Source organism: Emydura macquarii, unplaced genomic scaffold, assembly GCF_026122565.2.
Source record: "Emydura macquarii macquarii isolate MOO-44397 ecotype Brisbane River unplaced genomic scaffold, CSIRO-AGI_Emac_v2 contig_1790, whole genome shotgun sequence".
NCBI lineage: Eukaryota > Metazoa > Chordata > Testudines > Chelidae > Emydura > Emydura macquarii.
In genome coordinates, this window is record NW_027131927.1 from 6461565 (window position 1) to 6483960 (window position 22396).

Sequence of the window (22396 nt, forward strand, 5' to 3'; positions counted from 1 at the left end):
CCGAGAAACTGCTGCAAACCTTAGCACTGAATGCTGACCAGAAATCATCAAATCTACGGCTCCTTCCCCGGACTCTCCCCTTAAACTGTCTTCTTTCTTAAAGGATCTGGTGGCCACGAAGATGACACACACACACACTCTCTCTCTCTCTCTCTCCCTCTCGTGTGTGTGTGTGTGTGTGTGTCCCCTTCAGCCGGCGCCACTCGCCCTCAGCAGCGATCAGCTGCAAACTCCTCCCCTTCGCTGGCTGAGCCCCGCCCCCTGGTCTCCGGCCCCGCCCTACAGGCCCTGGCCCTGCCTCGGCCCCTTCGCGCTCCGCGCTTTCTAGTCCCTCCGGCGGCCCCGTAGCGGGAGGCGGCGGAAGCCCGGGTCTGCGCACGCGCGCTGGTCTCCTCCCAGTGACCCGGAAGCGGAAAGTCCCTCGGCGGCGTGAGGGTTTTTGCGACGTGTGTGTGAGTCGAGAGCGGGAGCGACGGTGCCATGTGAGGAGGGGGCAGGGGCGAGGGGGGCATGGCCTGGGGGCGTCTCTGTTGTCCCCCCCCCCCCCCACAGCTAGCCAGTCCAGCCCCGAGGGGCGAGCGAGTTGGGGCCGGGCCGGGCCGCTGAGCCCCAACCCTCCCCTCCCGATGAGGGGGCTGCTCCCTCCACCCTGTGCTGAGGGTCGGGGGGGGGGCAGGGAAGGTTCTTGGCCCGAGGCCCGGTCCTGGGTGGGAGGCAGGAGGCAGAAGGGCCGGGCCCGGGGTGGGAGGCGGGAGGCAGAAGGGCCGGCCTAGGCCCGGGCCAGCCGCTCAAGCCAGGTTCTGCGGGGATCCCGGCCCGACTGAACTGCCGACCTGTCCAGTGAAAGGAATCGAGGTGTTTTATTAGGACTTCGGCTGTTCTTTTTTATCCTTCTGTAAGGCAGGTTCTGCCCCCTGCTCCGCTCCGGTGGAAGTAGAGCCGTGGGGTGTCTCTGATTGAAACTCTTTTGCAAATTTTGCTCTCACTGAAATGGACACATTCCCGCCGGGCAGCTTTGCAGAATAGAGAGAGCCTGAGCCTATGTCTGCACTGCAGCTGGGAGGAGGTGTGATTCCCAGCTCTGCTCGAAATGGGGTGGGGGCCTAGCTGCCCCAAGAGTGAGCCAGTCAGAGACGTAGGCACATACTGAGACAGCTAGCCCCATCCACCTCAGATACACTCGCTCAAGCAGACACTAGCACATGTACGTCTCGGCAAGCTAGGAATCATCCCATCCAGGTGTGTGTAGATGTACCTAGAGGAGAGGAAGCAAGGACTGACCAACCCAGCTGATAGTGCTGTGGGGTGTCAGGGGCAAGGCAGCCTGAGAATTGGGCCCTTTGCTCTGCTGGGACACCCCAGATGGGGTAGCAGGAGGAAGAGGGAAGGGCAGAGGCTCCATGAATGATGTTTCTTTCCCCTCTGCACCTGCAGGAGCCTCTTAAACAAGCCTAAGAGCGAGATGACCCCAGAGGAGCTGCAGAAGCGGGAGGAGGAGGAGTTCAACACGGGACCCCTGTCCGTCCTCACCCAGTCTGTTAAGAACAACACACAGGTGCTGATCAACTGTCGCAACAACAAGAAGCTGCTGGGACGCGTCAAGGCCTTTGACAGGTGGAGTTTCACCCCCAGGTGGCCTCTCTCCCTGCATGCACTTAAAATACCATTGAGGCTCTTCCCTCCCAGTCTGACCCCAGGGTGCTGCCATTTGTGCCTGCCCCTTTTCCTAGCAGCAGGAGCAAAACAGCCCCCTCCAAATGATTTTGCAGTATGAAGCAGGTGGGATGTTGTCCAGTGGTTAGGGCTGGGAGCCAGGATTCCTAGGTTCCATTCCTTGCTGTGGATTAGGGGTTAGTGGTTTGGTGGGAGCACTGGGTGGCAAGACTGCTGGGGTATCTTTCCAGGTCTGGGAGGGAGTGTGGAAGGACCTCCAGAGTTTCCACCACCTCCTTGGTAGACCCCAACGGCTGCACTAAGTGAGCTCAGAGCCCCAGGCTCAGATGCGGTAGGCCTAGCAGAGGGGATGCCAGGTCAGAGACTGGAATGAACAGCTTCTTCTCCAGCCTGTCAGTCATTCCCCCCAGCTCCGGTGCTGTGTCCCCGAGTCACTGATTCCCCCCGCTCTCTCCATCCAGACACTGTAACATGGTGCTGGAGAACGTCAAGGAGATGTGGACGGAGGTGCCCAAGAGCGGCAAGGGCAAGAAGAAATCGAAGCCCGTCAACAAGGATCGCTACATCTCCAAGATGTTTCTGCGGGGGGACTCGGTCATTGTGGTCCTGAGGAACCCCCTCATTGCTGGCAAATGAAGGACTGTCCCAAGGCCCAGCCTCGCCCTGGCATGACCCAGCCGCGGGGGTGGAGTCTGGGAGCCAGGCTGAGTGGGGAACCTGCCTCCAGCCCCTTGGGTTGAATCCTGCTGTCTGCATCATTTCTGGTCTCCTGGAAGCTGTCCTGTTCAGAAACAACTCCGCTGAGCTCTCCCCGTGTGGCTGTGCCGCCCTTATTAGCCCTTAGAGCGCTGAGTACAGCTCCCCCCCCCCCCACTGCACCAGTCTGCTGCTCTCCCTGTTGCTGCCTCCAGTTCCCACCTCCCGTGGAGTTGGAAGGGGGTTTCTGGGAGCACAACGGGTTAGGAGACCCCGGCTGCTGGAAGCCCATCCCAGATGGTGTCCCCTATGCCCTTCACCCTCTTGCCCAAAGCTGAAAGGAGTCAGTGTCCATGTGCCGCTTCTTTGGATTTATACAGAATTTCTGCCCACGGAGCCCATCTGCTCATAGTCTTGCCACTGGGTGCTGCAGACTCCGCTGGCCCTCAGGGAGGTTACGTAGAGCTGAGAGGCTCTGTAGCTCTGAGGGCTCCCGATGGGTTTGCTCTGAGGCAGAGTTGTTAGGAATGGGAAGTACTGAGGGTCCTAAGGGAGCTAGGTACAAAGAGAAGCACTGGGAATCAGCCTAACAGAAGGGGGGAGTCTCTCGGCAGATTTGTCTCTGAACATCTCTTTCAGTTGAAGTAGTTATCTGATTTGAGTGGGGGCCGATTGCCCTGGGGATTTCCACACCACATAGCTACCCTACTGCAAGCTCCCCACAGAGAGGCTCTGGGCACTTCAGGCTTGGACCAGGTTCTGCTGACACCATTTGAGCCTCCTGTTTCGCAGAGCCAGCCAAACCAGCATTAGCTGTGCATGAGTTCACGTCCCGTTTCCAGCTGAGTGATGCATGGGGGTGGCTGAGCGAGTGATTTGCAACACCGCTCGGCTCCTAGTGTAAATAGCTTCACGTTTATGTTAGGCTTGGCCTGCTTCCAGTGTAACAAGCTGCAGAGATTCAGCTGTGTCCGCACTGGGAGCGAAGGGTTGTTCCTTTCTGCTCTGCTCAGTCATAAGTGGGACAGGGTCCAGGTAGCCCCTCCCCTCACTTTGAATTGCCATACACTGCGTGAGCTGAGGGTAGGTGGGGCTTGGTGCAGAAATCCCTGGTGTGGACAGCTCCCCTGGCCCTGATCCTCCAGCTGCATCTGTGCCAGTAAATCCTGGTGTCCTGGGTTTTCTGCATCCATGGGGCAGTTTCCGGAGTGGGGCCTTAGCTTGTATGTTCTAGCCCCAGCCTCTAGGGCAGCAGCGCCTCTCCTTGCAGAAAGGGATGACACCAGAGTCTTTTGTAATAAACCCACTTGATTTTTCCAGCTCTCTTGCCTGATTTGGGGTGGGGAGGTAGTGTGGCTGGTGACATGGGGTTTGATCTTGCTGGCACTTGATGGGGGTGGGGGCAGATTGCTGGCAGGCACTGTGAACCAGGCTGGGGCGAGGGAGGAGAGGTAGGACCACTTCTTGCTGTGAATAGAGCCTGGGAGGCCAAAGGACCGTGCCAGGGTTAGACCCCCACTCCTCTGCTGGATGTGTAGGGTTGGGACCCATCTGCTTTAAACTTGGGTACACATCTTTCCCCCAGGAGTAACAGGCTCTGTGGCTTCTTCCATGGGCCAAATTCTTCCCGTGGCTCTGGCTCTTCCCATCCCTGAAGTGGGGGGGACCCAGATGCCACAAGGATGGGCAGGGCAGGCTGCATGGGACTGCAGAGTCCTAACAGAGCTGCGCTCCGGCTGGATGCACTGCAGGGCAGGGCAGGGGCCAGATGCTGCCTCTGCAGCCTGATGGCCTCCGCCTGTCAACCAAGCAGCAGCAGGCTGGGCCGATTCGCCCTGTACTGTCAACATCCCCGGCTAGGGATGGGAACAGCTGTGCCTCTAAGGGGGCAGGGAGACCTCCCAACTCGGGGGGCGGGCACCGTGTGGCAGCTGGGGGAACAGCTGATGGGCCCTGCTGGCCTGGGGAGCTTTGAATGGGAGAATAGAAAAGACCCCATTTTCTGCACCCGCCCCTCCCCCCCCCGAGCCAGCCAGACCTCCAATCCCAGGGCCAGATCAGAATCAGCACTCTTAGGAAAGGCTTCGTGTCCCATCCTCCACTCTGGGGCTTGTTCAGAGCTGGCATCCCCGTGAGCCATGGTTCTCAACTAGGGTCTGTGGCCCACTGGGGGACCACCAAAATAAACTGGGCTTCACCGCGACCTTCCCCCGCCTCACCTCAGCAGCCAGCACCCTGTGAGTCGGCACCAAGCTTCACACACACTAATATATTCCGGGTTTGAGTTTTGTACCTATCTCCTTGTCTTTCATAGGTTGATGGCATGTGTCCCTGTGTAGCTAGCCGTTCTGTACAGCTTTTCACCGGCTGCATGCCTAGAAATCCAGTTGTTGAGGCACAGGTGGGATGGGGAATTTTTATAGGAGGAGGAGGAGGAGGGGGCTCAGAAAGAAAAAGGTTGAGACCCCTGGGCTAGAGGGGAGAGGCCCCCGGTTCCCATTCCCCGCCCCCGAGCCGGCCAGCCCCATACTATTCCTTTGTGCATGTAGCCCCGTAGGTCGGTGTTGGCAGTGCTGCCGGGTCTGCGGGCATCTCTGCTTGGGCACTGCCTGCATGAGCTCAGTCCTGGGCCCAGCTGCTCCTCCGCCAGTGAAAGTCGAGCCCCCGCTGGCCCTCTGGGCCCCCTCCCCCCATGCTGCGCTCTCAAAGTGACTTTGTGCTGCTCTCCCAGAGCAGCCCCTTTCCTGCCATGTAGTCGCTGGGCCGGGCTGGATCGGTTACTGCTGGGGGCCAGAGGGGACGAGGCCCCGCGGCGGCAGGGCGATGAATTATTGATCAGGGAACAGATGGGCTGTTTGCCAGGACATCTGCTCAGCCAGGGAAGGGGGCTGAGCCCCACTGGGCAGCGCTTGGGGAGGAGAGATGGCACCATAGGGATGGGGCGATAAGGGCTGGGGGGAACAGCTGTCTCCAGGAGACCTGCCATGCCCTACCCGATGCTGGCTCTGCCGTGGTCTGACCCTGCCAGAGCAGCTCTGGCCCGAGAAGGTCAAGGGAGCAGTGAGAGTCTGAGGTGGGGATGGGAAACAGCCAGGCCCACTCTTCTGCCAGCAGCCGCAGGGTTTGTCCGGCACTAGCTGGGCACCAGCACCTTCCTGGGAGCAGGGCTGGAGCCGGAGCTTCTAGCAGGAGCTGTAGGGAGGGCACTTCCCAGCCTGCTGAAAGATCCTGGGCTCAATTAGCTCCTTGCCCCCCGGCCTGCCTCTCCCTGGATCCTGGGTCCACTGGCAGCTGGGGGGAATCCAGAGCAGGGAAGGGGTGTGGAGCTGCAGCGGCAAGACTGGTGGAGGGGGGTCACTGGCCCCTGTTGCAGGGTCATCGGGCTCTGGCTGCATCTCCACATGGCCAGGGTCCCAGCTGCTGAGGGATCGATCCCCCGAGCTCCTGCCTGGCTTGGGTGTCAGGTTCACGTTGCGATAAGGCCGTGTTGGCTCAGCCGCCCTGGCCCTTCGCTGCCACGGCCTCCTCCCCACCAAATCACCAGCCACCCACCGCCGCCAGGCGAGGTGAAGGAAAAGCACCTGACAGGGCGAAATCCAAGCTGTGGCCTGCACCAAACCTGAGCTGCCACATCGACCCGGTTCTTCTTGCCTGGGCGTGTGGTGGAGACGCTCAAGCAGAGCAAGGTCCTAGGAACCGCAGCACTGACAGGATTGTCCCAGATGTGCTGAGATGCAGCCACCTTGGGGGGGGGTGGGGTTCAGAGCTGTTTATACAGGAGTCCCTCACCCAAGCAGGGCTGATGAGGAGATGAAAGGGGGGGCTTATTGTCCTGGCCTCCCTGACTGGGGGGGGGGGGCTCCCAAAATGCCAGTAACTGGGGTGACATGGGGTGAAATGGGAGGAGGTGGGGTTCCAACAAACATGATTGACCAGGGCCCTAAATTTCTCTTGATGGACCTGAACCCAGCGCCACAATGCAGCCATCTCTACGGTGGGGTGTGGCAGTTATTGACACAGGAACACCGCAGCTAGCACTGACCCGCAGCCATCCACAGGAGCTGTATATATAGGGCTCCCTCACCCAGCACTGACATGCTCTGGAGCAGGGGTGTGGCAGTGATTTATTATTTTTTAATATTTCCATCGTAGGACTGCTATGGGTCCCATGTGCCAGGTGCTGTACAAACATAGGGATGCCTCGCCTAGTGGTGAAATGCTGCCATTCAAGGGCAGGATGGCTCAGCCAGGCTGCACAACTGCATGGCACGTTGGGGTGGGGAATCAAGCTGCTGCCTGCTCCAGGAGCTGCTGGGACAGTGGGGATGAGCCAAGATGGGATGGGGCCAGAAGAACGCAGCAGCCTGATACATCCTCGGGCATTGCCCGTAACCCCGTTTGTCACAGCCTCAGCAGTGAGAGAAGCCACTTGCGCCACGCTAGGGCATTGGGGCCAGAACTGACTGTCCAGGGAGAGCGGTCCCCCCACAGCCCTCCGCTTCCTGCAGCACAGCCCCCCTGCACGGCACTGGGGTCAGGCCTGACTGCTGGGCGAGAGCGCCCCCTGCTGATCTGCATATGGTGATGCCCAACCTGCACCAGCATGGCTTTGCTCACAGGCACCAACTTGCTGGTCACTGCCTATGGCATAGCCAGGGGTGGGGCTCTGCGAGGGCTTCCAAGAGAGAGGGCCAGGTGTTCCAGTCACCCTGCTGTCTGCCAGCTGGGCTGAGTCCTGTTAAACTCATTACCCAGACCGCTCCCTCACCCAGTGCAATCCCGGAATTCGAGCTGCATGGTTTGTCTGAGGGGCTGGGTTCCCTGCTGCCCCCCGCCCCCCCCCCCCCCCCACACATGCAGTGAGCTGCACACCTGGCTGGGGGTGTGCTATGCCCCGTGGGTGCCCTTTGCCCAGCCCCGTTGGGAGCCGAGGAGACTGGCTGAGCGGGCAGCCCTGGATGTGATCTGAGCACCATCTCCTGCCTGGTGCTGGCGCCCAACAGCCCCTCTGACCTGGGCCTCTGCATGACCCAGGAAACACCCTATCATGGTGCACAGCATGGGGGTGGGTGAATGTGCCCCCACCCCCAACTGCAACTCTACTCCCGTCTTGTTTCCCCTCGCCCCCCCCCACTTCCCCATCTCTTCCTCCCCCCAGCCCCATTTCCTCCCCCCGCCCGTTTATCTCAGTCCATTCCCCCATAATCCAGCCCCTCCCACCGCCACAGGAGGGGGCTGGGATACCTCATGAAGCCCCCTCGCCAGGGGAGGGTGCAGAGCAGGGCCTGGCATGGGTGGATGCAGGGACCCTATGCATGTCTGCAGGCCTCCAGGCTTCCCCGCAGGATCCAGCCCAGAGCCTTGGGGGATCCCACCACAGAGGGGCTGGTGGCACGGCGCTGGCACGGATGGGCGGGGGCTGCTGATGGGCCATCGGGGCGCACGGTTCATCAGAGACATCAGGCCAGGCTCGCTCCATCCCCTTCCTGGGCACCCAGAACCAGGGCACGAGGCGACTGGGTCCCCACAGCCTGGCCCCCTGGAGCTGTGGGACTGGGAGTCTCTGTACCCACGGGGCTTTGGCTAGAGCCAAGGGTCTCTGCAGATGGGTCGGCAGTGCCTAATACAGCTGTGGTGTTGCAGCACCCCCTGGTGGGAGACAGCAGCATTGCAGGTATGCCACGGGCAGGGGGTTCCCTTGTGCCCAGCCTGGCACTGCCCCTTCATGCGGGCGCACTGCCTACACACATTCACACACACACTGCTCTGATCTGGTCCCCGCGTGCCCGCCTATCCCAGTACCAGTACCCCCCGAAGGACAGAGCAACACTGAATTCAGCAGGGAGGCGCCTTTAATGAGACGATCCGGGAACGGCTGGGCTTGGAGATGGCCCCAACCCCCTGGCCGAGGGTCCCGTGGGGCTGATTTAAAGGAGAGCTGCGAGTCTGAACCAATATAGCCACAGATGGCTGCTTGCCGGAGCCCTGAGAGGAGAAATTCCACCCCCGGCACCTGGGCCTCGCCTGCATCACCCATAAACCCAGCGGGTCTCTTGCTGCTGCTTCCCTCACTGCTTTTCTCCCGCCCAGGACACAGGCTGGGCTAGTTCCCTCTCAGGTTCTCCTGTACCGGCCCCAGGGTGTGGCGGGGGGGTGGCCAGTGCCTGGAGATGGCTTTTCAACCCAGCCCCTCCCAACCCAGAGTGAAAGAAGCCTGTGGAGACATCGCTGCTGGATGTGAGCTTTGCAAAACGTACGTGACTGTCTCTGGGAGAGTGGCTCAGTGGTTAGAGCAGAGAGGCTGGGAGCCAGGACTCCTGGGTTCTATTCCCAACTCTACCAGTGAGTGACTTTCACCGGTGAAGCCATGTGTTCTCCCATCTGCCCAGTCCCTAGACTGCAGGCGGGAGGGGGGGGATCATACTCCCTCCAGGCAGCAGGATAGTCTTGTTAGCTGTAGCCAGCTCAGAGGCAGCCTTCTAGGTATGAAAGAAACTGCGTCACTTCCCGGGCAGGGAGCTGTTCCTGCTGGCCAGCTCCAGCCTGTTGGACGGTGTGAGGCCAGAAGCAGAGAACCTGCCCGGGGTGGAGGCAGGCAACGGGTGCCAGGCGCAGGAGAAGGCGGCCATGAAGGCCTGGCGGAAGGAGCGCAGGCGGAAGACATACACCACGGGGTTGATGACAGAGTTGGCATGGGAGAGGATGATGGTGGCCAGCAGCAGTGGGCTGGGGATGGGGCAGGTGGGGCAGAAGAGCTTGAGGCAGTTGATGACATGGAGGGGCAGCCAGCAGAGGGCAAAGCCAAAGAGGACGATGAAAAGCGAGGTGGCGAGCCGCAGCTCCTTGTGCATGACGAGGCGGCGCCGGGCCTGCCGGCTCACGTCCACCTCCCGCTCGGCCACCTTGCGGATCTGCCGCTTGGCCTCCAGGAAGATGCGGCTATAGAGGACCAGCATGGTGGCCAGTGGCAGCAGCATGCAGGCCAGGAAGTTGAAGTAGACCAGGTAGGTGTCGTCGATGACGGCGTCGAAGCTGCATGTGCCATCGGCTGGGAAGGGTTTGTGCCAGCCCATGAGGGGCAGCAGCCCGGTGATGGTGGCCAACGCCCAGCTGCTCACGATGACCAGGACCGAGTTCTGGGGGCTCATGAGGGACAGGTACTGGAAGGGCTTGAGGATGGAGATGTACCGCTCCACCGCAATGGCCAACAAGCCGAAGACCGAGGCCTGCGTGAATATCAGCAGGGTGCAGAGCATCAGCAGGCACAGGCTCGGCCGGCCCCGCGGCAGCCCCACATCCGTCATCTGCGCGCAGGGGATGGCCACGGCCCCCACCAAGACGTCGGCCACGGCCAGCGAGAGCAGGAAGTAGTTGGTAACCACAGCTCGCAGCTTCCTGTCACGCAGGATGATGGTGCAGATGAAGAGGTTGCCCAGGATGGACAGCAAGGCTGTGGTGCTCTCCATCAGGAAGTAGGGCACGTCCAGGCCGGATGAGCTACCGTTTGATGCCCGCAGGCAGGGCTGGGGGAGGGCAGGAGGGAAGGAGGAGTTGGGGAAGGCATCCATGATGGGTGGGACTCTGGCGACGTTAGTCCAGGCTTCTCACTGGGCCGTCAGTGCCCCGGCGTCTCCATGCTCTCTCTGTGCAGCTGCATGAAGGAAAAGTGGAGCTCAGCATACAGCCAACCCGCTCCCACCCCAGCGCGCTTGAGAGCGAAGCGTTCGCAGAGCCGCATGACAGTGTGGTCTCCGGAGGGCTGGGATGCTGGGGTCGAATTCTGTTCAGTGGGGGGGACGTGGCCGGAGGGGGAGGGGGTGTCAGTGGCCTGCGATCTGCAGTCAGACCAGAGGACCTGGTGGGCTCCTATGTTCTGGGGGAGAGATGCCAAGAATGCCCCGTTCTCCTGCTCCTGATGGCTGCGACACTGGGACGTGGCCCTGCTCTGCCGGAATCAGAGGGACGTGGGAGGAACCCCTGTGTTCAGTGACGATCGAAGGGCCGCGTGCGCACATTAGGTCTCTCCATGTTCAGGAGAGGGGCCAGGGTCACAGCTGGTAAGGCCACTGTGTCCATCGCCACAGATGGGAATTAATGCTGGAGCAACCCCTGAGGGCTGGGGTGGATTCGCTGTCTCTGGCAGTTTTCTGAAACTAGATGGGCTGTTTCTCTGCTCTAGCTCAACCGGAAATTAATCTGGAGCCACCCTATGGCCTGGGGGTGAGTCTAGATGGTCACAATGGCCTCCCCTGGCCTTGGAATCTCTGACCCAGGTGAGATGTTGGACCCAGGTGAAACCTGGTGGCAGTCTGGGGGTGGGGGTGGGGGTAAGTTAGCAGGATCAAACCGCTGCCCAGCTCATTGCAGTGGGGTAACCACTTTGACGCCAGAAGGCCCAGTCCTGGGTTCCTCAGCTGTTCACTGGGGCCAGCCCGCCAGGCAGCACATGGATGTTGCACCAGAGGGGTTGTTGATGTGCAATGAGCTGGGCGAGTTTGTGTTACCCTGTGACGCTGGCAGGCTCTGGGTGACCGTGGCTAAGTCTCATCCCTTCTCTGTGCCTCAGTTTCCCTATCTGCAGGAGGGGGGTAGCAATGCCCACCAAAGCACTTTGAAACTGACAGATGCTGACAGCTAGAAAAGAAGGAAACGTGGCAGGCCTGAACCTAGCGGAATTAGCAAGAAGAGACCTAGGCCCCCTCCTGTCCAACCAGCTCTTCTAGCCAATAGTATTTCAATGGGTCTGAGAAGCTGCTTCTCCCCCCACGTCCCTCTTCGCAGCCTCCCGCTGGCGGCAGGCTCGGAATGAGAATGGAGCCGGGGGAGGACACAATTGCAACTAAGCAGAGCAAGGACTGGCACTGCTTTGGTGGGGAAGGCGGGCCCAGTGGGCAGCTGTGTTATCGTGGATGTGGGAATCCTGGGTTCTAATTCCCAGCTTTACCACAGGCTCCGGTTCACCTTGGCCAGAGAGGAACTCACTCTGCTCCACTTCCCCCCTGTATAATGGGGCAGCCAGCACTGCCCTGCCCCCCAGGGGGGTCGTGACAATTAATAGCTACATAGGTTCAGGTGCTCAGATACCACGGCAATGGACAAACAGAGAAAGGCCATAAAAACATCCACACTGGGTCAGACCAATGGTCCATCCAGCCCAGTGTCCTGTCCCTGGCAGTGGCCGATGCCATGTGCTTCAAACGGAATGAACAGAACGGGGCAATTATTGAGTGGTCCCTCTGTCACCCATCCCAGCTTCTGGCAGGCGGAGGTTTAGTGACACCCAGAGCATGGGGCTGTGTCCCCAACCATCTTGGCTAACAGCTCTTGATGAACCTAACCTCTAGGAACCTATCAAATTCTTTTTTGAACCCTATTATACTTTTGGCCTTTGCAACATCCTCTGGCAAGGAGTTCCACAGGTTGACTGTGCGTTGGGTGAAAAAGTACTTTCTTGTGTTGTAAATTTGCTGCCTATTAATTTCATTGGGTGACCCCTAGTTCTTGTGTTACGAGGAGTAAATAACACTTCCTTATTCACTTTCTCCACACCAGTCATGATTTTATAGACCTCTATCACGTTCCCACTTAGCCATCTCTTTTCCAAGCTGAAAACTCCCAGTCTTATTAATCTCTCCTCATAGTAAGCTGTTCCATCCCCCTAATCATTTTTGTTGCCCTTCTGTGCACCTTTTCCAATTCTAATGTATCTTTTTTGAGATGGGCGACCAGAACTGCACATAGTATTCAAGGTGTGGGTGTACCATGGATTTATGTAATGGCATTATGATATTTACTGTCTTATTATCTATCCCTTTCTTAATGGTTCCTAACAGTCTGTTAGCTTTTTTGACTGCTGCTGCACATTGAGCAAATGTTCTGAACGTACTTCCACAATGACTCTAAGATCTCTTTCTGGAGTGGTAACAGCTAATTCAGACCCCATCTTTTATATGTTTGGTTGGGATTATGTTTTCTAATGTGCATTACTTTGCATTTATCAACACTGAATTTGCCATTTTGCTGCCCAATCACCGAGTTTTGTGAGATCCCTTTATAACTCTTCGCAGTCTGCTCTGGACTTAACTATCTTGGGTAGTTTTGTATCTGCAAATTTTGTCGCCTCACTGTTTACCCCTTTCTCCAGATCATTTATGAATGTGTTGAACAGCACTGGGCCCGGTATAGATCCCTGGAGGACCCTGCTATTTCCCTCTCTCCAATGTGAAAACTGACCATTTATTCCTGCCCTTTGTTTCCTGTCTTTTAACCAGTTACTGATCCATGAGAGGACCTTCCCTCTTATCCCAGGACAGCTTACTTTGCTTAAGAGGTTTTGGTGAGGAAACTTTCTGAAAGTCCAAGTACACTATATCTGCAGGATGTCCAAATGTTTGTTGACTCCATCAAAGAATTCTAATAGATTGGTGAGGCATGATTTCCCTTTACAAAATCTGTGTTGACTCTTCCCCAGCATATTGTGTTCATCTCCATGTCTTGTAATTCTGATCTTTACTATAGTTTCAACCTATTTGCCTGGTACTGAAGTTTGGTTTACCAGCCTGTCATTGCCAGGATTGCCTCTCGAGCCTTTTTTTGAAATTGACATCACATTAGCTATCCTCCAGTCATCTGATTCAGAGGTTGATTGAAGCCATAGGTTACATACCACAGTTAGTAGTTCTGCAAGTTCATATTTCAGTCTCTTCTGAACTCTTGGGTGGATACTGTCTGGATCTGGGGACTTACATTTGCGCACTCCCCCCAGGCCTCACGCCCCGCCCTGCACAGGGCAGAAGGGGTCCAGGCGCTGCCCCCCAGCTGCCCCAGGGAGAGAGGGTCTGTACCTGTGTGGGGTGGGGGTGCAAATGCAGACTTGGCTCTCCTGCCCTTCCCCCCTGCACTTACCCGGCACGCGGCACCCGCCTCTCCCGCTGCAGCCCCGCAGCCCGGTGCTGGTTTAGATGGGGTGGCCTCCCCCTCTCCCGGCCCCAGGAGGGGGGCTGGGCTGGCCCTTCATGACACGCGGGGGCGAGGCGCTAAGGGGCACCCCACAGAGCCTTCTGCGCTCCCCACCCGTCACGAAGGACTGGCCCAGCACCTCACCCCCCCTGCACTTACCCGCTACTCTTGCTTCCACTCCTGCACCCCCCGCGCGTCATGAAGGACCGGCCTGGTGCCCCCTGCAGGCTGGTGCCCGGGGGCCTGGCTCCCCCGTCCCACCTCTCAGTATGCCACTGCATGTTCCCAGTCAACATGGGGGGTAGTTGAAATCCCCCGTTCTTATTGGGTTTTCTGACTTGGTATCCTCTCTAATGCCCCGGAGCATTTCACAGTCACCGTCCCCTCCTGCTCAGGGGGTCGGTAGGATATTCCCATGGCTGTACTCCTACTATGCAAGCACGGAATTTCTATCCAGTGGCACAGATTGATTCGTTTAAGATTTTTCCTCTACTTGACTATGCTCTTTCACAGACAGTGCCCCTCCCCCCCAGCGTGACCTACTCTGTCATCCCTATGTATTTTGTACCCCTGTTGACTATCCTCATTCCACCACGTTCCTATTCCATCGTTAGCCTCATTCAATGCCAGGGTCTCTAGTCCACCCATCCTTAGACTCCCTGTGTTTGCATACAGGCACTTGTACAGTTTGCCAAGATGCAGATGCTTGCTTTCGCGTGTTCTATTTAAATGGGGCTCTTCTTCTTTTGGCTGCTCCTCACTAACTCCTACCTATACTTTACCAGCTTCTACCCCCTCCTCTTTACTACAGAGTAGCCCTTTAATAAATCCTCCCCTAGTGGAAGTCTCTGTCCAAACTCCGTGCTCCTCCGCACCTGTCGGCCTTCCCCCAGCCCTCTCCTCTACAACATTTCTAGTTGTACACGCCAGCAATCTGGTTTAGGTAGAGCTCATCCTTCCTGAATAGACGCCTCCTTTCCCAAAAGGTTCCTCAGTTTCTAATAAATCTAAACCCCTCCTCCCTACTCCATTGTCTCAGCCATGCACTGAGACCCTGCAGTACTGCCTGTCTAACTGGCCCTGCATGTGGAACTGGAAGCATTTCAGAGAACGCTACCAGGGAGGTCCTGGACTTCAACCTCTTACCTAGCAGCCTAAATTTGGCCTCCAGGACCTCTCGCCTACCTTTCCCTATGTCACTGGTACCTACATGTACCATGACCTCCCCACATAACTACATATAAATTTGTCTAGATGTCTCCAAAGATCAGCAAACTTTACACCCAGCAGGCAAGTCACCATGTAGTTCTCCCGGTCATCGCAAACCCAGCTATCGATGTTTCTAATGTTCGAGTCCCCCATTACTATTACCTGGCTCTTCTTGATAACTGGGGTCCCAAGCTCCTTGCACCGAACACCCTCATGTGCCCCCTGCCCACACGGCAGGTAATCAGACCTGCTGCATTCAGTACAATCCCCACTCTGCTCTGGGCATCTGCCTGCAATGGTTTTGCATCTGTAGGGTTTTCTGGGGGGAGTCTTTTTGCAGGGAGAGAGGGAGCAAGCTATTGGCCTAAGTTTGAAGTATGTTTGTTAGGTGTATTTGCCTTTCAGACGCCTCTGTAAACTCCTCCGCCAAACTCCCTTGGTCGGAGCTCCTCTGGTCACTTAGGAGCTGGCCTGTTAGCCCCCCCTGTTCTCCCTGTGGCAGAATGTACCCCTGTGTCCACCCCCCTACAAACGCTTGTAATCGTCTTTGTACAAAGTACACCCTGTGGGGTATCATTTGAAAACTCATAATTTGCTGGTTATTATTGTCCGGATAAAATGTGTGTGGCAACATTGTGTGTGAAGTTGTAAGATTCTCCTGTGTGGCATTATTAACACATATTCCAAACTGAGGTTGGGAAACAGGCCTGTCTCAAAGAAAGGAATGTGTGCTCTGCTTAATTTGCATTTAAGCAGGAAACAGAGTCATCAAGCAAGAAGGGAAGGAAAGGATGCCCAAACAGTGAGGAAAAAGCAGCAGGGAACATCCTTCCTTATAGACTCTGTCTCCTGAATCTCAGCAGGAAATGTTTTTTAAGCAAGGGGATGGACTCTAAAAAAGGAGGTACAAACACCCCAAGACACCTCCTGCCCAACTGACTCTGCCCATCGCATTCATGGCACCTGAAGCGACAAGCCAAAGGAAGCATTCTTTGGATTCTGGGGAGAAGGGGTCCTGACCTAAGAAGTTTGGTCAGGAAAACTACTGAAAGCATGTGGTGAGAAACGTTTGCTTTGAACTGAACCTAGTTTGTTAAGTTAGGCATTATTTGCATTTTATTTTTATTTTTCTTGTAACCATTTCTGACCTTTATGGCTCATTATTTATTCTCACTTAAAATCTCTCCCTTTGTGGTTAATAAATGTGTTTTCCTGTTTTATCTGCTCCCATGTGTTTGAACGGGAGTATCTGGGCAGCTGCATTTGGGTGGCAAGTTGTGTGCATGTTATTTCTGTTAAAGCACTAACGGACTTTGAATAATTTGCATTGTCCAGGAGAGGGCTGGGCAGTATAGGGCACACGTTTCTGGAGGGAAAGCTAAGACTAGGGATGTGTTGGGGTCACCCTGCAGTAGAAGCCAGGCTGGTAGGAGCCCAGGGGTGGCTGGCTGGCTGGCTCCAGCACACACGCAGATGTGGCTGGGAGTGACTTGCCTGCTGCAGGCAGTTTGTGAGCTGTCCAGGTTGGAGGCTAAAGCAGCAAAGCATTATAAAGGGCACCCAAGTCCGGGGCCGGGAGACACAGCTACTCATTAGTCTGCATTGTACCCTGGTGTGTCACAGCCCCCTTGCCAAGGGACCCTGAAGGGGGATAAGGACGGCAGGCCAGAGCTTCAGTCAGCAGCTCTCCATCTAGCCTAGCAGGCCGCTTGACTCGGCCCCTACCCCCCCAAACAGAGCTAATCTTTCAGCAAGCAGCAAACAAGCAAGACCAGAACGTTTGTGTGCAAACAGGACCTTGGAATCTCCCCTCCAAGCTCTGTTCTGGCTCAGCCGCCAGCTCTGGGCAGGGCAGCATTTCTGGCCTAGGATATGCAGGGCCCTGCTGGCTTTAGAATCTAGCACCCAGGCCCAGATCCTCACAGCTAGTTAGACATCCAACCCTCCTTGAAATCCAGGCCCTCTGGGGTCTAGGCCTCTGTTCTGAACATGTCCCAGGGCCACACATGGCCCAAGGAGGCTGGGATTGTACTGGGCAGAGGCAAACACGTCTTTTACATTGGAGGGTGAATTTATGCCTGGTGAAGGGGACTGGCAGCCCCTCCAGTTTGCAACCCTCTAGTTATCAACAGCACAGGTACAGCGTGGAGCCCAAGGTGTCCCTCCCCATTGGGTAAATTTCAACACCACTATATGCTTTCCCCCTTTTAATTCATCTGTGTGATGAGGTTATCTAGGCCTAATGGAGAGAGCACTGGGCTGGGACTCAGGAGATGTGGGTTTTATTCCTGGCTCTGCTGCTGGCCTGCAGGGTGACCTTGGTCTTCCCTGCTCTGGGCCTCAGTTTCCCCATTTGTTAAGCACTTTGAGATTCAGTGGGGATAAGAGCTGGGGTTACTACTGCTATGAGCTGGGTGAAACCTCTTCATGGGTTAAGTGCAAACTGATATGTGAATGAGTCTTCCTTGTCAGAGGCATGTAAGGGGCCACACCCAAAACAAAGCCCCATAGAAACTAACCCCAGGTGTTCAGCCAGGTATCCTGACCAGGTGAGGGTGTGTGAGTGAAGTGAGATCACACAGAAATGAAGAACAGAGAGAGGAAAGGCAAGAAAGCCGAGCAGAAGACTAAGTGCAGTGTGGTCCTGGAAAAAGGTAGAGAGAGAGCTCTAGGGTCTGGACTTGGCTAAAAAGGCTTGGGGGGCGGCAGGATGGAGGGCCTGTAAGCGTAGAAACTGGTCCTTTTGGTCCTGGTTCTGTCTGTGTTCAGAGACACAGGATTTCGTACATTCCTGGTCAACGAACAAGGCTGCATCAAAGAACATACCAGACTCCATCAATGTCTGCTTCTCTCTGGAACGTCCCCAGGGCCCGACCTTTGATGAGCCGCTTGGGTCAAAAAGGGACAACGATGTTTATTAGGCACAGCAGGCCCAGTCCTCTGCTGTCTTGCCCTTTCTATGGTCACTGTCACCTGTGCAAAGCACTGCTAGGTCCTGTACAGAGGTGTAAACGACAACTCAAGGTGGGGGCCATCTGGTGGACAACCAGAGCCTTTGGCGGGAGGGAGGCGTTGTTTGGTTTTGAATCAGTAAGATAAAAGATCTAGAGAGAGCCAGATTCTGCTCCCAGTCTCGGTGTGAACCAGAGGGATTCCACTGACTGCGCTGCCGGCTGTGACAAAGTCAGCGCGAGTTTGGCAATATCAAAGGCTCATCTGAAAGCCCCGGCTGCTGGGACCCAGAGGCTGCCTGAGGATCTCAGCTTCAATCTTAAAAATACGGGCGGCTTCCAGCCACCCTGTTTGTGGAGTGAAGCCTGGAAATGTGACTCCAGCGGAGCCCAGAAGGGCCAGAAAAAGAAGCCCAAAAATGCATTGAAAAATAATAACCAGGATTTTTAAGACGACATCACGATTTTGAGGACCTGACTCATGTTTTTGTGCCACTTGAGGAGGCGGTGGTGTTGTTACTCCCTGGAAACCGCAATCAGAATACACCCCGGCAGCTCAGAGACTCATCTAATAACGTGGCAGCTCTTGGGGGATTTTTTTAGTGGCAGTTTGAATAGCTCTAGCATGGTATAAAATCCCTTTAAAAGAGGGGCTGGCACACTAGTGGTTAGGCACTGTGTGGAGACTCAGGCTGCCTGGGCTCTGCTCCTGATCTCCCGTGTGAACTCGGCCTGGCCCCTCCCTGCTCTGTAACTCCACTGGACACAGACTGTGGTGCCGGGGGCTCAGAATCTGGCTCTGCGGCTGGAGTGCTCCAGGGAAAAGACATGCAGCCCCAGGGAAGGGGCTGTTTCCAGGGTGGCATGGACAGGAAATTCACAAGCAGGTTATCGATCACAGCCAGGGAGGGGGAAGATTGTTTTGCTTTCTTCTGCAGCGTGGGGCATCTGGGCAGATCTCTCCTGGTCAATCCCCTCCCATGGCATCGGGGACACCGTGGTCTCCCACTCTCCGCCTGTGGTGCACAACGGTTTAGCAACCTGGAATGCTTCTGTCTAATCAGAGGTGGCCAAACTGTGGCTCGTGAGTTGCATGCGGCTGTTTTACAGTTAAAGTGCAGCTCGTTGAGCCCCTTGTGCCCCCCCGTTCTCCACCTACCAGACTGGGGTGGGGAGCTTGAACTTCTGCCCTGCGGCAGAGTCGGCAGAGTCGTGAGGCTAGAGGATGCTGTACAGAGGGGAGGGGTGTCTTGGGGTGTCAGTAAGTTTGGCCACCCTTTCTAGGGCTCAATACAGGGGTACCTGGGTGAATTAATGGCCTGGGATATACAGGAGATCAAGCTGGGTATGGGCTGGTCCCCTCTAGCTGCAAACTCTCTGAATCCATGTTACAGCAACGAGCCACTGTTGCAAAAGCGAAGGACTCACCCATCGAGGCTGCGTGACAATCTCTGCTCCTACAGGGGCTCGGCAAAGGGGGTCAGCTGGTGGCTGGCGTGTCCCAAACCTCCGTCTCGCCAGCAGCTAGCATCCCTGGCCCATCAGAGCCCCGCACAGCTCCGTCCGCAGCCTGCCAGCCCTGGCGTTTTGTGTTTGCCGGGGTTGGATCTGATAAGCTGCAGGGCCTAGAAAGGCAGGTGCCGTTCCCAGCAGGAGAGAACTGGGTGGACAAAGGGGGAGGGGATGTTTGTCTGGTGCACTGAAGGAGGGAGAGCCCCTGCAATAAAGGTGTGACGCACTGGAAGGTTGGGAGGCTGCTATAACAGCCCACCCAGCCATGAATGTTAGGGGCAGGGGCCACCATCGCTTCCTCCCCATCTCCCAGGGCCACTGTCCTCCATGAGGTGTGGGGCCTGGAGGAGAGCTGGCTGCAATTTGGGGAGAGAGCAGAACACTCCTCCGGGGGGGAGGAGGCTGTGCTTGCAGCTGAACTAGGACTCAGGAGCAGGGGCTCAATTCCCAGCCATGCCAGGACTGTTTTCATCAGCTAGATTCAAAAGTAGGTGTGGACGGATGCAAGAGAAGGAAAGTTTGGCTGGTAAATCTTGTGTAGACTGGGCCTGGTACTGAAATAAGGGCCCCTGCATTGCCTTGTGCTCTGGTTTAGCTATATCACACCTTAAATTATACCGGGACAATTTTCCTGCGTAGCCTCAGCCTCACTTACCAGGCAGAATGGATGAAAACCAGGTTAAAACCAGCGGAGCGCTTCCACACACAAAGGGTGTTTCCACCTAGGAGAAAAAGTAGGGATCTTACCGCAGAAGAAACTAACCTGGGGTTGTTTCCTAAGGCGATCCAGCACTTTGTGGGGTTTGTGACCATTCTGGCAATTTCCCAGGCATACCACATCGACCCAAGTGAAATCTCCTTGAGTTACGCATTTTATGGGCTCGTTGTATTAACAATGCAAACGTGTGCGGTTGGGATTGCACGGACCATCTTTAGGAGGAATGCCAGATTCCTGCAATCGCTGGGAAGTCTGGGGGAGCTTCAAGAGATGATGTGGCAGAGAGGGAGAATACGTGTGACATGGAAATCCTAGGCGGGAGGGGATTGGAAGCCCCCTCTAAGCACTCAGCCTTTGAAGCATCCCCCTGAGATGGGGGACACCTTTTGTCTGCTGATCCCGTTACATGAGGACAGTTCAAAGACCAACCGTGGAAAGGAGTCACTCACGAGGGGGCTTGTTTGTAGCTGTGATCACTCTTGCTGGAGTCAGGGGGTTGGAGGATCTCTGGTAAGTCTATTAGCATGTGGACAGTTCTATTGATTGGTTTGCACGTGCTTTCTCTGTAAAGCTTTTATCCTATGAATCAATGTGCTTGCTCAGAAAGACCTGGGCAGTAACATCACTGAGGAGAACAGCATGGCAGGCTGGGTTAGGCAGTCCTGGGGAAAACACAGTGTAGGGAGCTATGCAACTGGGAAATACCCTGGTCAGGAGGGAAAGGAACACGAGTCTCTACCCAGGAGAGGCGATAGCTGGGGAGCTTGGAGCTAGAGTGGGGGAATGCGCTTGCTGGACCATAGAGGGGGAGTACAGATGCAGTTGCCCTGAACTGTGACAGTTTACACACGTGTTAGCAGGGCAGGGTAAGGAGGAGAACGCACTTTATCTGGACCTGCTAACTCGTGTTAAAACTACAAGGTGCCTTGTCCACATTAGGGAATTACTTCATGTTAGCCACCATGCAGTCGCCAACATGTGGGGAGAACACACCTTTCTGATGAGCAAAGCCACGTGTTTAGCTAACCTGACGCAACCACTCATCGTTAGCTAAACTGGCCTAGCCAGAGCAGGAGGATGGTGGTGGTGGGGTGCTAGACTGGGCCTGGGAGCCAATTTCCTGTTCTGCCACAGATTTCTTGCATGAGTCACTTAGCCTGTCTGTACCTCAGTTTCCCCACTTGGGCCAGGGGATAATAGCATGGCCCTACCTCACAAGTGTATCGGTGAGGAGAAATACATCATAGATTGTGAGGTGCTAAGATATTCAGGCTCTTACCTGGTTCTTGTTACCAAAGGTATCCAGGCGGCTAGAGCTTCTGTCCCCTCAGCTGATATAAGAGTTTGCACCCGTTAACTAGCCTGGTTTTAAAATACCAGTTAAACTGGTGCCTATTCCTTGAGCGGAGAGGGTGGAGAAAGGAGGGCGTTAAAGGGCACGCATCCCCTGTTGATCCACAGAAAGGAAAACTCAGCAAATAGCTTTTTTTTTAAAGACAGAGCCAACTGTTTACCGTGCAGGCACAGCAGCCTATAGCCCTCTTATCTGGGTGCACGGCTGGTGAGCAATTTTCCAATCTCTCTGATCAAGGCCATTGTTAACAGCTTTTATCACAGAGATGCCTCATTAAACCTCATAAGCTCTAAAATGTTTAAGCGGAGTCAACTGAAAACTCCAGCCCTGATTACGCAGAGGCTAAATAAATGGCTTGGGAGCAGAACAGGAGTATAGCACGTGTCTGGGGGTGAACCGGAGATCCTCATGCTGCTTGTAGTGCCCCTGCCCCGCTTCAGTGGGGTTACTCCAGACTTTACACCAGCCTGGATGAGCTCAGCTTCAGGGCGGGTTGTTCCTTTTCTCCTGCCTCCTCTCCTCAGTTCTAAGAAATCTCCAATGATTAAGTTCTTAATGCGCCCAGCACTAAATAAATATGTACTAAATAAGTGATATTATACATGGGGGGGAGTTCCAAAAGGTGTTTAAATAGAACTGTTGCCATTTCAGTATTGCCCCTGGAGGCTTTGTATTGCGCTAGCCCCTTGGGGTGCTAGATTGGGGGTCAAGACCTCATTGAGCTAAGCCCTGCACAAACACATAATGAAAAGATGATCCAGTTTTGATGGACCAATGCTTGTTTACACCCACTGGGGATCTGGGCTCACTGAGGATCTGGCTTGTAATGTAACATGCCCAGAAAGGAGGTCTAGGACATTCCCAAATGCTGGTGGCTGTTCAGGCGATTGGCTGAAGTGCTCCATATCCCACTGTCAGGACCTATCCCTGCAAGTATTTTTCTCCCCATGAAAAACAATCGTAAGGTTGCAAACCAGATAAGCCGTGGCTCCCACAGCTGGGTGCTTTCCCACAACCCCATCTACAGAGATGAATAAAAGAAAGAATCTGCACTCTCTTCCCCCGCCTCCCTCTTTTAAATATATCCGTACTACAGAGGCAATGGTCCCAACTCCATAGTTCAGGTTGAGTTTTCAGAAGTTTGTAATTTCAGGAGCTTTAAACCTTTATTTTGTACTAATCGCACTGAAACAGTAAAAAAAACCAACCAAACACAGACTGCAAAAGGCAGAGAATCAGAGAAATGTCAGGCTGGAAGGGACCTCAATAGGTTATCTAATCCAGGCACCCACACTGAGCAGGACTAAGTTGAGTGCGGTTTGA

The 22396-nt window shown here is 55.6% G+C and overlaps 1 protein-coding gene, 1 long non-coding RNA gene and 1 pseudogene across 4 annotated transcripts; 1 reads left to right on the forward strand and 2 right to left on the reverse strand.

Annotated features, from left to right (window-relative positions):
• Positions 1-342: 342 nt before the first annotated feature.
• On the forward strand, positions 343-5168 carry SNRPD2 (small nuclear ribonucleoprotein D2 polypeptide). 2 transcript variants are annotated; one of them, XM_067556807.1, is made up of 3 exons: positions 343-452; positions 1435-1614; positions 2136-5168. In XM_067556807.1, the coding sequence occupies exons 2-3, from the start codon at positions 1463-1465 to the stop codon at positions 2308-2310; spliced, it is 327 nt and encodes a 108-aa protein (XP_067412908.1). In that variant the 5' UTR covers positions 343-452; positions 1435-1462; the 3' UTR covers positions 2311-5168. The 2 variants fall into 2 exon arrangements, with proteins under 2 accessions (XP_067412908.1, XP_067412907.1); XM_067556806.1 differs by having other exon boundaries at positions 365-482.
• Positions 5169-8835: 3667 nt separating this feature from the next.
• On the reverse strand, positions 8836-10446 carry LOC137159075 (adenosine receptor A1 pseudogene; annotated as a pseudogene).
• Positions 10447-17257: 6811 nt separating this feature from the next.
• On the reverse strand, positions 17258-21218 carry LOC137159131 (uncharacterized). 2 transcript variants are annotated; one of them, XR_010921539.1, is made up of 4 exons: positions 20999-21218; positions 19657-19723; positions 18918-19149; positions 17258-17426 (listed from the first exon to the last, which is right to left on the reverse strand). It is a non-coding gene; the product is annotated as an uncharacterized lncRNA (long non-coding RNA). The 2 variants fall into 2 exon arrangements; XR_010921540.1 differs by lacking the exon at positions 17258-17426 and adding an exon at positions 18215-18505.
• Between the last annotated feature and the right edge of the window lie 1178 nt (positions 21219-22396).

Coding starts and splice junctions, on each gene's coding strand:
- SNRPD2 (XM_067556806.1), top strand. Junction 1,615..2,135: donor CGCGTCAAGGCCTTTGACAG/GTGGAGTTTCAC, acceptor CTCTCCATCCAG/ACACTGTAACATGGTGCTGG.